At 40.9% G+C, this 14467-nt stretch overlaps 1 protein-coding gene across 2 annotated transcripts in view; it reads left to right on the top strand.

The window, feature by feature from the left end:
- ATP9B (ATPase phospholipid transporting 9B (putative)) overlaps positions 1 to 14467 on the top strand; it is a 534623-nt gene that overhangs the window by 382192 nt on the left and 137964 nt on the right. For both annotated transcript variants that reach the window (XM_077492334.1, XM_077492333.1), the window contains exon 14: positions 3537 to 3649. In XM_077492334.1, the coding sequence (XP_077348460.1) occupies positions 3537 to 3649 (113 nt within the window). The remainder of the gene's footprint in view (positions 1 to 3536; positions 3650 to 14467) is intronic.

Below are 14467 nucleotides of genomic sequence, written 5' to 3'. Positions count from 1 at the left end.
GCATCATCATTATTACAGATCTTTTATCAGACCAGCCTAGGAATAATTATATTGTAGATATCATTGCAGACTAGTCCTTTCTATGATTGCAAATTGGGATTGTGCTACATCAATAAACCTTTTGACAAGAAGCGTCCATCACAGGGGTCCTCTCATTTGCCATAGTAGAATGGAGAACCAACTATCTCAATAATTGCATTATAGTTTCCTTATTGTAGGACAAGAAAGCAACGTGGTATAATTAGGTTTGATTGGAGTGCATGTTTCCGGTAAGATCTGAAATTAATGATGTTGCTATAGTGACACATCTGTGGCCAGCAGTGCATGAGACTTTAAGTAATTCATTCGACAAGAGAAGACATCTGTTAACTACAAAGATGCAGAGCATATTGACACTGACCAGAAATACTAGATGTTATGTGATAAATGAACAAACGATGCTGAAACAGGAGGACAGATAATTTGTACTTAATCTGCAGGGAGAACTTTAATCTTCTCACTGGTTGCATTGGATAATGCCATTGTTTAAAACACAGTGCAGCCGGGGACTCATAAATTGTAAATGTGACTGTGAATATATGCTCTGGAGACAAACATGGCTTCCTTTAGTAATGAACTGTGATCATACAAGCTACCAAGGCTACTGGTATTATTGTAAGTGCATGCAAAAACACATACCTCTCTAGTGACATCATTCACCAATATCTAGAACAGTGCCATCTTTACTACATTCTTCCTTTTGTGTTTTTTCCTCCAGCTGTTTACATAGACTTAATACAATGTAATTACTATTTCAATAAATATATTACCAGGCACGGGTTTTCTTGCAGTTATAAAGCAAGAAAGTTTATATTAGAAATCATATTAAACTATATACAGTGGGGATTCTATATATTGCAACCCTCAGAATCCCAAAAGATGAGACTCAATCATTTATATTTGGCAATCAATGTCAGAAAACAAAATCAGAAAGAAGCTCAAAACAAATTGCTACATTCAACAGAAAATTTACTTTATCTAAATATGTGAATACTAATATAAGGTATCTGAGAAATCTCCTAATCAGGGCTGTATTAAGACATAAAGTATCTTTATGCATTGCTGAAGGATGACATCTCTAGTACACACTGTTACCCTTGTGTCATATTGTTTTCTTACTAAAAACGAATGCTGAATGTGTTATTGAAGGCACCATGCATAGTTACTTTTCAACTGTACAGACCACCATACAAAAACATAAAGAGATGGTTTCATGTTCTCTGACCTGTAAAGAGCCTTCTGATTTTCTGACCTGTAAAGAGCCTTCTGTTTTTTTTGAACATCTCCTTTGCCACTGCAGGTCTCCTTTTAAATTTAGAAAAAAAAAGTTAAAAGAAATAAACAGAATAAGGAAAACATTATGATAATTTCTTATTTTTTTAGCTTGGTATTGCCACCTTTTACCATGTTGCCCTAAGCACTTGCCCTTGACTGCAATCATGGTAAATTCAGCCCCGGTATTAAAGTAGATCTGAATTTAAAAATTAGGATTTGTTGTTATAGGGAGCATCTAGAGTTCCTAATTTTTAATAAGCAATTCAGAAATTGTATATGTAAAATAGGAAGCAGTGCACTTCCTATGAGGGTGCCTAGGTGCTCTTGTGCTTACAGGCTCAGTGCTTTAATTTATATCTGCAAAATGATATCTAAAGCACTGCCACCTCTGAATACTAGTCTCGAGATTTGGGATATGTTTTGGTGATGTCACTACTGTACTGCTCACTGTTGCTGGAGGCTCTGACCCGAGGAAGCAAAGTCTTGCCTCTGCCAAGGTTTGCTGCATCTGTAAAGAGTGACACATTGCAGAACAAGACACAGTAACTTAGTCATGGGAAATAGTAACTGCTAAGAAACCACATGCTTTGTCCTCTACCTGCTGTTTTTTTGGGTACAGCTTCCAGAGTTCAGTTCCTCTTTAATAAAATCGTTGGTTGCCTTTTGACTACGGTTAGTGAAATAAGGAAACTAATCATCAGAATTCCTGTAATTTCCAGCCTAAGGCAAAAAAAAAAGTCTGACACCCTATAAAAAGCAATTGAACAAACAACAATGCACTAATCGAATTGCAGTGTAACAAATTTTCTTTGGGTCTGCTATTGTTTGGATAACATAGTTAGGTTGAGGAAAGACACATGTCCATCAAATTCAGCCTAAAAAAGCTAGCCCACAGCTGATCTGAGGAAATAAAAACCCTTATAAAGTGTGGTCCAAGCTACTCTAACAGGGAAAAAAATCCTTCATGATCCCCAAAGAATAATGTTACGATGTTATACAAAATTCAGCCTGGGGCATACATTTAAAAAAAAAAAAGTATGCATGTACGGTTTCACCTTAGTAGAAGATTTCATTCTATCATGTACAGGGATTTGTCTCTGATCTCATTTCAGATATGTTAACAGAAACCTGTACTCCTGCAGATTAACCTCCAACCAGCAGTAATCTCACCTTAGAGAATAAAAGACTTGTAAAGTCTGGCGCTGGGCAGGAACTAGACATGCTTCTTCTTTTTTTGTTCATGTTGATTAGGAGATTTTTTTTTTTAAATAAATTATAGTTCTCCTGGCAAATGCATATTCATATTTTTACTGTATGTTTTGTATTTTATGTTATACATTTCTTCTACTGGAATAAAAAAATGGAAATTATTACACACTTGAAATGAATAAAATACATTTTGAATATGTAATTAAAATCCCATGGTGAAAAATAATTTTGCTTTGAAAAGTTTAAGGGTTTAGCTTTAGTTAGCCTGTCTTTAGGGTATATTTTTAACATTGTCATTTTACTTTGTTTTACCCTATGACAATAAAATACTTTTGGAACTGATGTAGAAACGCAGATAAAAAAAAAAAAAAGTAAAGCATTTGCTTATAACTATCAGTTTGTCATCTTTCAGAAAAATAAATAAGTCTGGTTGGATGTAAATAACCACTCTCCTTTTGCTTCATAGTGTATGTTGTATTTTGTACAATGTGTAAAAATTTTTCTCCAGCCTCAGTGTAGTAGTAGCTGTCTCTTGCTTTAGAGCTTGTGCAAACAGGCGTTTCTTTGCTTTTCTTCACCATGCAAGTCAATGTGAATGCAAAACAATTTAGAAGCTAATCTAATGCATCTCAGATGCAAGCCAGTTACACCAATATACTCAAACCCTTATATGTATGTATTGTAAATGCTTATAGGATAAAACATAAGCGTTTTTTGCCTGTGTGCTCATCACTTGCTGCCTGTAATACTAAATGAAAAATAAGTATTTGGTTAAATTACATTTAGGCTAAGGCTGATAAGCAGCCTAAAAATAAATTTTACAACTCGCACAACCTCTTTTTTTTTTTTTCCTTAAATCTATTTGTTCTCAAAACAACTTAATTCTGCCCTGCTAGCCAATATATAAGAAAATAGATTTTTTTATGTGTTTTTTGTGTAGTCATAACAAAAAAGGAAAAGGTTTAATGGAATTTTTACGACAGCTAACATTTTTAAACTAACATCTCTTTCAGGTACACTTACCCAGAATGAAATGGTTTTTAAGCGTCTTCATCTTGGTACAGTGTCCTATGGCACAGATACAATGGATGAAATTCAGAATCATGTAGCAAGTTCATACTCCCAGGTAGGTTATTCTGTTGTAATTTTTTATAGGTATTATTTTCAAAGGTACATGTTCATTAAAATATGGTGAGCCTAAACTAGAAAGGTTAGCAAGAAGCTGATTTATTACAGTTTACATCTGTATTGTAAACTAAAATCATAAGCATTCACATGGACCTGGCTTTTTCAAGAGCTGATCAGAAAGCATGGCTTACTGAAAGTGGCGCATTTGGGGAAAAGCACCAATAGTTACTATTCAGGTTAAAAAAAACTGTTTTCTGTACTGTATTTTAAGGTTAACAATTGGCTTCCAAAGTGTCTTATATATAGATCATGGTTATGATTAAGGATGAGTCAAACTCCCCCTGGTTCAGTTCGCACCAGAATTTGTGAACAGACAAAAAATTTGGACGGACACGCGAACCCCGTTAAAGTCTATGGGACACGAACATGAAAAATCAAAAGTACTAATTTTAAAGGCTTATATGCAGGTTATTGTCATAACAAGTGTTTGGGGACCAGGTCCTGCCCCTGGGGACATGTATCAATGCAAAAAAAGTTTTAAAAACTGATGTTTTTTCGGGAGCAGTGATTTTAATAATGCTTAAAGTGAAACGATAAAAATTAAATATTCCTTTAAATATTGTGCCTGGGGGTGTCTATAGTATACCTGTAAAGTGGCACAATTTTCCCATATTTAGAACAGTACCACAGAAAAGTGATATTTCAAAAGGAAGAAAATGTAAAACTGATCGCAGCTGTAATGAATTGTTGGGTCTCGGCAATATAGATAAAACTCATTGAAAAAAATGGCATGGGTTCCCCCCCAGTCCATTACCAGGCCCTTTGGACCTGGTAAGTATATTAAGGGGAACCCCGAACCAAATTTTATTTTAAAAAAAATAGCGTGGGGGTCCCCTCAAAATCCATACCAGGCCCTTCAGGTCTTTTTTTAAATTTTGGCGTAGGGTTCCCCTTAAAATCCAGGTCTGGTATTGATTTTGAGGGAACCCCTATGCCATTTTTTAAAAAAAATGGCGCAGGGTTCCCCTTAATACCCATACCAGACCTGAAGGGCCTTTGTTAAACAAACAGGTAATTGTTCTCCTTCATTGATGTACGCTAAGGAGGCTACACTGAAAGGGCACTGATAAGCTGCACTGATGGGCACCAATAGGCTGCACTGATGGGCACCGATAGGCTGCATTGATGGGCACTGATAAGGCGACACTGGTGGGCACTGATAGGTGACATTGGTGGGCACTGAGAGGTGGCACTGATGGGCAGCACTGAAGGGCATTGATAGGTGGCACTGAAGGGCACTAATATGTGACACTGATATCAGGCACTGATGAGTGGCAGTGATGGGCACTGATGGGTGGCAGTGATGGGCACTGATCAGCACTGCTAGGTGGCACTGATGAGGCACTGATTGGCTCCATTGGTGGGCATTGATAGGTGGCACTTGTGGGCATTGATAGGTGGCACTGATTGCTGACACTTATGTACTGTTGGGCCTCGCCTCTTCCTCTTCGGGACCGATGTCCCTTCAACAGAAGCCGGTGATCGGCTTTTTTTCTGCTCACACTGTCAGTGTGAGAAGAAAAAAAAACAATTACCAATCTTCTGTTGACATCACGTGATCAGCTGTCATTGACTGACAGCTGATCACGTGGTAGGGGGCCGGGATCGACCCCCTACTCCGATCTGTGATCATCTGAGTCTCATTGACTCGGGTGATCACAGCGTGTGCCGCCACATGCACCCTTCAGAGGTGCAAAGGGGAGGATGTCTATTGACAGCTTCCCAGCAAAGTAGATCCGCGCTGTAGCCATCATTCGGCTATAGCACGGATCTGAAGGGGTTAAACAACAACACTGCACTTCTCAGGGTGTACACTATATCAGGGACATCACCATTGGGAACCCAAGCAATAAACAATTTGAGACCTTACAAATTAGACATCTACTTTCCAAACATAATGTGCGTGAAATTGGGGTGAATTGTGAAATTTGGCAGGAGCTCAAAGATGGGCCTTTCTGGAAGGGAGGCATTTCAAGATTCTATGCCCACCTACAACCCAATGATAACTGTATTAAAACTGCCCCTATGCTAGAGGAATTACATTTAGAGCCTCCAGATGTGTCAACCACTGGCACAACTTCCTGAAACTCCTTAATAGAAGTTACCTTGTTCCACACATATTATCAAGATTTTACCCTGACCCTGACTTCCTTGGGTGACATCAAAAAGGCTGTTTCTGAGGTAAAATGCAGATGAATTGTGGAATGTAGTACAATCATCCTTGGTTGGGAATACCTGTTCACAGGTGCCAGAAGTTGGTGGACTCCATGCAACACAGATGTAAAGCAGTTCTCATAAAGTGGTTATACAACAAAATATTAGTTCAGAGATTTACAGGAAAGCTAAATCGCATTTTTCAGTTCATACAGTGAGTGTTTGAGTTTTTAAAGAAAAATGCAGACACTGCTATATTTTTTGGAAATGCCTAATATTCCTTTTTCATCACTTTCTGTAAAGTAATAACAAATTTGAAACATTTGTGTTCATGTTTCGCCTTTGGAATAGACTGTGCAGTGTTCCCAATGCATTTATGTGTACGGAAATAACAGCCGTTATAAGGATTTTGAGCTTTACTTGCTTTTTGAACACAACTGTATAAATAAGCCAAAGGTTTGTGTTCTGTAATAGCCATCCCTGTTATATCTGTTTTGGAAGGCTCTTTATTAGAAAGGTTTATTTAACTAAAAGTTTAGTCCCTTAACATGACATGGCTTCAAAGAGCATGAAAAAATCATGGGATGCTGGCATTATTTTATTTATACAACTTTTGGACAGGGTATATTTCTGTGTAGGACCTTCTGCTTTGCACTTATTTTGAAATCATTTAGCACACGCACAGAAATGTTTTTTGCTAACTAACTACTGAACAGAGGTTTATGAATATCATTACAAATTATATATTTGATTGGGAACAGGGATTGGTTGCCCTTTGTAATCCTAAAAACAATGTAAATTGTCCCTTTCTGTGTTGTACAATACCTGGTTGATCCTGCCTGTTCCTGTGTTCCCCTGTGTGTACTGACCACATTTATCAGGGCCACTGATCCCTGATAGCATGATAAAATTACGTGTGTCCTTCTGTGTATTCAGCATCTCCCCCTCCCTCTCTCCTTGTCATTTCTGTAGTCAGTGTGTGAACTGTGAAACTGATTTCCTCCCCTCTCCTCCTGCCTTGATTAAGTATTCTGCTGCAGCTGCTCTTTCCCTTTGGTAAAGTGTAAGGTAACATCTATTATATACTTTTATCCTCTCTGTTTCAGGAACATATTAAGTACGGTGTGTGTATTTGTTTTAGAATTAGCTAAATACCTTCTTTGCCCAGCTCTGCTGTGTGGTCACATGTCCTCCCTCTGCTAGCTTGAATACGTCAGAGGGGAATCTCAACCCCTCCCACTGCACTCCTTAGATCCAGAAGGAGAGCAGTGGAAGGACATGTGACCACACAGCAGAGCTGGGCAAAGAAGGTATTTAGCTTTCTAATTTAAAAAACACGTGCACTGTATGTCATTTGTTCCTAAAACAGAGAGGATAAAAGAATATAATAGATACAACTTTACAACCGCCATTTCCGGACCACCCACTGTGGATTTACGTCGCTACTTTGAAATTAATTACTGTTGTTATGGAGCAGATAGCTGCCAGAACCCCAATATTTTCTTCAACGAGGGGGGCGGTCCACTTGACAATAAATGTACCTCCTGTACCTTTTGTATTGGACTGTACTGTAATTGTGTTGTCTACCCTATACATTGTAAAGCGCTGCATAAACTGTTTGCGCTATATAAATCATGTATAGTAATAATAAAAAGTGGTCTCTGTGGCGGATTTACCGCAAGATCACTTTTATAGGTGGCGGGAGAGGAGTCCCACCGTGTCCCAGTTGTCTCCGCCACTTACCAGATCTGTCGTTAGCGGTGGAGACGATCTGAACCTTTACCCTGGTAGTGAGGAAATGATGGCCTCTACTCAATGCCATTAGCTGATGGGAGCAAAGTCAAATGTCACCTCAGCCCAGCGGCCTTAAAGGGACAATTTTTTTTATATTGAGCAAAAAAAAATTTTTTATTGCTTTTAACTGTAAATGTGAGATCTGAGGTCTTTTTGACCCCAGATCTCACATTAAAGAGGTCCTGGCATGCTTTTTTTTCTATTACAAGGGATGTTTACATTCCTCTTAATAGGAATTAAAGTGATCCCAAACATTTTTTTTAAAGGGACAGTGTAAAAATAAAAAAGAAGTGCCTGACTGCCATTTTATTTTCTAGGGTGTCTGAAAAAAATATATATAATGTTTGGGCGTTCTAAGTAATTTTCTAGCAAAAAAAAAAATTATCTTGTAAACACCAACTATAAAAAAAGGTTTGGTCCTTAAAGGGTTAAAGCCTTTTTCTGAGGCAAGCAGCTAAACCATTCTATAGGTTAAAGACTATATTGGCTTTTTATTGCTGTCTGTGTCTCTGCTGGAGGCATTTCACTTCCCTTAATGTCAGGAAGTGATTTCATATTTCTGCAACGAGAACACAGACAAAACACATTTTTAGTGACATGAAGAAGGGTTGAAACTTGCTGTTGATGCTTTCCTGTCCTAGTGACAAATTTACCTCCTCCTTCCTTTATGGCCATCACAGAGATGGGAATGGAACATATTACAATGGAGGACAGATAGAAAGAAAAAAAAATTCAGAAATGTATAACTCTAACAAAAAACGTGCCTAGCGTGTGCCTTTAAAGTACACCTCTATTGAGAGAAGGATAAGCTCCTATTGCTACCGACTTTCTGAGAATGTTGGCTGGCTGGATTAGCACCGAAACCAGGCATTTTTTATTTTTAAAAGTAGGAGACCGCAATGGCAGCAGACACGTTTTCTTGGAAGTTTCCTTTAAATTCCCCAGTGAACATTTTTTTTAGTGTCCAAATAAAATTATTGTAGAAAATGTATTCTTTAATAATGGCACCATTTATATGTATCTAGAATATGATGTATTTCTTAAATAACTCCATCTGTCTTCAGCTGTTGGCCGCGTAGAGAAAGCAGATTGTGTTTACCTAGTTACTAATTAAACATATATGAAAGCACTCCAGAAACATGCAGAGTGCCTTCAGTTTGTGATAATAAGTGGTTCCAGCCACCTAACAAGTTAGGACGAGGTAGCTTTGTGACATTGATTTGTTTCCCTAGTTGTAGTCCTGTTTTATTAATACGAAACAACAGCCCTCTTGTATATCTACAATAATGCAACAGAGAAATCTATTATAACATGATTATATTTTCCCACTGGAAGCATTCCGTGACAGAGAGCATAATCTTTAATGGAATCTGTGTGAAATTAAATTATACAAGCATCAATAAACATAATTCAGAAGGAGTAAATCATCTTAATTTATTTGCGTCTGTAATGGCATCAGCGAATGTAGAATGCAAATGCAAAGGTTCAAAGCAGGAGCTGAAAAGCAGATGAGCAGAAAAGTTAAACCTATTATTATACAGCACTGTAATTTGATGGGCAGCATGTTCATGGATCACTGGCTCAGTGCACCGAGCCCATTGTAGCACGCGGCTCCCAACACTTGGTTCTTCTGATCCTCACAGCAGATCAGGACATGGTGGGTGTATAGCTCAATGTTACTTAACATTTCAACCTAAAGCAGCCCTAATAAGAGTCTAATAATAATGAAATAAGTATGTTAGGTGTCGCTTAGAATCACTCAAGTTAATTGTATACTCTGCAGTAGTGATCACAAAAATGTTTTCTTTTCTTACATCAGGGGACACAGAGCCATATTAATTACTGTGTGGGTTATATTGGACCGACAGGTGCTGGACACTGGTACCCCCCTAAGGCGTGTACTCCCCTATATAACCTCTCCCATTACTGGGAGTCCTCAGTGTTTTCGCCAGTGTCTAAGGTGTTGGTCAAGATGTGCTGCACTGAGCTCCACGGGTAGTAATCCTTGATGAGGGCTAGCCATGCTGACCGGATCTGTTCTGATGTCTTTTCATGGGCTAAATGAATGGTACCCGGGCCTTGTGTCCGAAGAAACACGTTTTTTCTTGCAAGCGCTTCTCTTAGAGAGCTGGGCCCTGGGATCCAGTACTTTTTGGTAGTAAGGCCATAATGTTTTTACTAGCAGGGTGCTGTCACAGGTCCAGGATTGTGGGTAACCCGAGGTTCCCTGGTTCCTGAAGGTTTCCTAAAAGGTCTCGGAGCCTACCGTGAAGGGTCTCTGATAAAACCCTGCTGCGAGGATAAGGTAAGGGAGACTTTCTCAGGAATTTCTCCTTCGATGTATAATGTTGTCATGCCTATGTGTCACCACTGGGGGCTGTATTGAGCACTCACCGTCCTGACGCTGGAAACAGCAGAAGCCTTCACTCTCCTCCAGACGGAACAGACCCTCTGATAAAGGGGAGGTCTGGTCTCTTCCTGTGCCCCCAGATTGGCTTTATTCCCCTTTGGGGGGCATGCCAAAAAAGTTGCCTTTCTTTAAAAAAAGAAAAAGAAAAATATAAAGGGCAGACCACGGCTGCTTCAGTGAAGGATTTACCCCCCACCATGCTTACAGGTCCACAGGATGCTGCTAGCGTGGGAAAACACCTTCCAGGAAAGGAAGGGGGCGTGATTTGCGGGGGGCATGGCTAGCGGCGTCAGACGCCGGCCACACATGGAGGAAGCTGGTCTTAGCGCTGTATGTGTGAAAGCTGCTGCTGGCTGTGGAGGGACAGAGCAGGTGGATGGCTTGGTCAGGTTAGTGTACACAGGCTTACTCCTTTGGCACATTATACTTTACTGAAGCTAGGGTTAATAGCAGCTGATGGTGCTGAACTATAGCCTAGCAATGTACATTCTTTTGCATAATGCCTCTGCTTTATGCTTCAGGCTATGAATGGTAATGGACCAGGAACTTCTCCAAAAGGTCATTTGTTTTGCCCTATAAACTAAATGCATTTTCAAAAGAATGTCATCCTCCTCTTAGAGGGATAGGGCTAGTCAGATTTAGCCGTCAGGGGTAGAACACTTCAGTCCCTGTATATATCATGCAAATGGGTTTTTTTCTTCTACCATTTAAAAAATTTGAAAGAAGATTAAGGCTATGATGTCTCTCCATAGTGGGACTAAACATAGCAGATTCCCATCTAGTCCTCAGGACCTTTTTATTGAGGTGCAGGAGGCTGGGGATCAGGTAGATCTTCCCAAATATTGGAAGATACTTATTTTTCCTCTTCTGAAAATCCTAATATGGAAGGAGTAGCTTCACAAGTCAGGTGCTTGTGTACTCCCTTAACCCTTTTGTTGCCTGAAGCACAGACCCCCCCCCCCCCCCCCCATTCATGCATAGCTTATGTATTCTGAATGGAAACATTTCTATGAAGAAAATGGGGGTTTCAGCAATTGATGCTGCAATCACCTTAGTGAGCAGTCTCTCACATGTCCGGTGGATATTTAGCGGTTGTTAAAGAATACAGCAAATTAAAGTTGGAACTTCCTTTTAAAGACAAGATGTCTTTTGCAGTTCAGAAGTGCAGCCGGTTCTTGCTGCAATTGGTGTATCTCAGTCCATTAACCCTTTATCATCTGCTCCACCATTTTGGTGGAGCACATTTTGAGTCACGCTAACTCATTGAAAAATGTGGACTTCAAAGGGTTAAGGAACAGTTTGTGGAGATACCTGAAATTCTGCCTGATCAGCAGGCCCGGCAATTGGCTGGTGTATCTGATTCACAGTAGATGCTATGAAAGACTCTATTGTTTAAGCCTTATGGCTTATGCTTGGGCTAGTGCATTCTCGCAGTGTGGCTGAAATATTGATCAGCCGAAGCACCATGTGAAAGCTCTTAGACCTCTAATAGGGTAAAGCTCTCTTTACCAGTAAAAAGAGGTTCAAAGATTTCTCCTTTTATCATGCTGCCTCTCTTATGCCTGGGGCATCTGCCTCTAGACAGTCTCATTGGCCTCAACCGTCAGGTTCAAGGGAAAGTCCACAAGGGCAGCACCGGGATCTTGCTAAGGATCCAGAGAAAAAAGATGTCTCTCTTTTTGGCCTCTGGATCAGCTGTTATCCCAGTCGGTGATCAGAGGTTCCCTTAGTGGAACAGGGGGTTTTGGCTCAAAACTTTTAAAGTTCCAGAATGGACCAGAGAGGTCAGACCCATTCTAGATCTCAAAGATCTGAATCGGCACTTAAACATCCGATCCTTTCATAATTAGATAGGCTGTGTCCACCCTGCAAGGAGGGGAGTTGCATATCTCCATGTGCCAAAGTTTCTCACTCACCAGAATTTTCTGCATTTTTGAAATATAAAATTATCTTTTCAGTTGTGGCCCTGCCATTCGGCTTAGCCACAGCACCACGAGTGTTCTGAAAGATTCTGGCACCTCCTTTAGCTAGATTAAGGGCTCAAGGCATAGTGGTCCTAGCCTATTAAAAAAAATCAATAAATAGTTGCACTACTAGTAGGTCAAAAGTAGGAATATAGCAGCCAGCATCAACATTGATCCATTTGTGAAAGTAAAATTAAAAAACAAAAAAATGCAGCGCTAATAGAAAAAACATGAAAATAATATATCCAAACAAAACATATATATTACATATGTCTAGTAACCTGTGAAAAAGATAAAAATAGACAGGTATAGAAAACCTGACAAATATCTATGTTAACATGAAATAGCATTAGTGAAAATGAAAAAGAGTCCCATGTCAAATAACAATAAATATAACTAGCACAAAATGTGGGAAGTGAACCCCAAACACATGTTAAAGTGAAAAATGTCCACTAAAAAGTAAACTTATAGCCCAGGGAATGTTTATTGAGTAATAAAGATTCCTCCACATAAGGCTTGCATTTGTTTCATACAAGGAAGTTCAAATGTATGGAAAGATATTAAAGGTGCTTATAACTTTTCTTCCAAGAAGGTTGCAAAGCCTCAACAAAAATAGAGGTAGTGGGTACTCTTACCCTAAGGTGTGGACCCACACACCATAGCGGTGAGTCACTCAGGCATATAAGTACTCAACAAGAGCCATTCAACCTCTTATGCTGGTATCGCCTCCGATGCCATCAGCTGTGGTGCGTCCAATCCCGATGTCAAATGCGCATAAGACACAACCGAACTGTGTGCAGAGCGCTGATGGAAGCTGGCACAGCACTGAGCTGTGCCCCCAAACTCCATAGCAGACCCTTATCCGAGCACCCAGCCCGGCCAGTGAGGAAAGGTGGTGGGGACAAGCGAGCGCCCCCCGCCTGAGCAGTACCAGGCCGCGTGCCCTCAACATGGGGGTGCTTTGGGGAAGGGCGGCCCCCCCACCCCAAAGCACCTTGTCCCCATATTGATGAGGACAAGGGAATCTTCCCGGCAACCCTAGCCGTTGGTTTTCTGGGTCTACAGGCGGGGGGCTTATCGGAATCCGGGAGCACCCTTTAATAAGGGGGCCCCCAGATACCGGCCTCCCACCCTATGTGAATGAGTATGGGGTACGATGTACCCCTACCCATTCACCTGGTGAAAAAAAAGTGTAAATAAATAAACAACACAAGTTTTTAAAATAATTTATTAGACAGCTCCGGTGGTCTTCTCTTCTGTCTTGGGGGGGTCTTCTCACCGGACTCCTCCGCTATCTTCTGCTAGCTCTTTTACTAGCGGGGGAGCCCAGCTTTCTTCTTCGTCGTCGCCGCCGCTGTCCAGGGGGTCTTCTCCCGCTCTTCTGGGGTCTTTTCCCACTCTTCGGTTCTTCTGCCGGGCCTCCGCTATCTTCTTATAGCTCTTTTACTAGCGTTGGCCCAGTCTTCTGTCGCCGCCGCCACCTTCTCTTCTCTTCTTCTCTTCTTCTTCCTTGTGATGTTGACACAATGCTTTCTCTGGCCGCAATGGCAGGGACGCGTTGTGCGGCGACTTATATAGGGACAAGGGGTGGGGTCGCCGGGTCATGTCACATGGTAACCCCACCTTTATGATGTCACAGTCCCAGCACCCTCCGTGGGCTGTGACATCATAAGGGGCGGGGTCACCATGTGACATCACCTGGTGACCCCGCCCCCTGTCCATATATGTTGCCGCACAACGCGTCCCAGCCATTGCGGCCAGAGAGAGCATTGTGTCAACATTGTAAGGAAGAAAAAAAGAAGAAGGTGGCGACAAGACCGGGCCAACGCTAGTAAAAGAGCTATAAGAAGATAGCGGAGGCCCGGCAAGAAGAGCGGGACAAGACCCCTGAAGAGCGGGACAAGACCCCAAAGTTGGAAGACCCACGGACGGCGGCGATTAGTGCCTCTTGGGTGATGCATCATCAGGCCTCTATGGCTCAGATCTGTAAGGCCGCAACCTGGTCTTCGGGTCATAAGTTAATCAGATTTGATCAAATCGATATTAAAGTTCATGAGGATATTGCCATTGGGCACAGTATACTGCAGGCTGCAGTATGAGTCCTCTGGCGTCCTGTTTTTTGTTATGTCTCCCCCTCTTCAGTTGCCATTGCTATGGGACATCCCACATAGTAATTACTATGGCTCTGTGTCCCCTGATGTAAGAAAAGAAAATCGGATTTTTAATACAGCTTACCTGTAAAATCCTTTTCTTTGATGTACATCAGGGGACACAACGTTCCCTCCCTTCTTGGTATACACTTGTATTGCTTGGCTACAAAACTGAGGACTCCCAGTAATGGGAGGGGTTATATAGGGGAGTACACAGCTTAGGGGCATACCTGTCGGTCCGATATTATCCACATAGTAATTACTACGGCTCTGTGTCCCCTGAT

Source organism: Lithobates pipiens, unplaced genomic scaffold (assembly GCF_037356315.1).
Source record: "Lithobates pipiens isolate NorthernLeopardFrog02 unplaced genomic scaffold, aLitPip1_a1.2 Scaffold_19, whole genome shotgun sequence".
NCBI lineage: Eukaryota > Metazoa > Chordata > Amphibia > Anura > Ranidae > Lithobates > Lithobates pipiens.
Note: the sequence above shows the minus strand (reverse complement) of the source record. Positions and strands in the feature narration are given on the sequence as shown.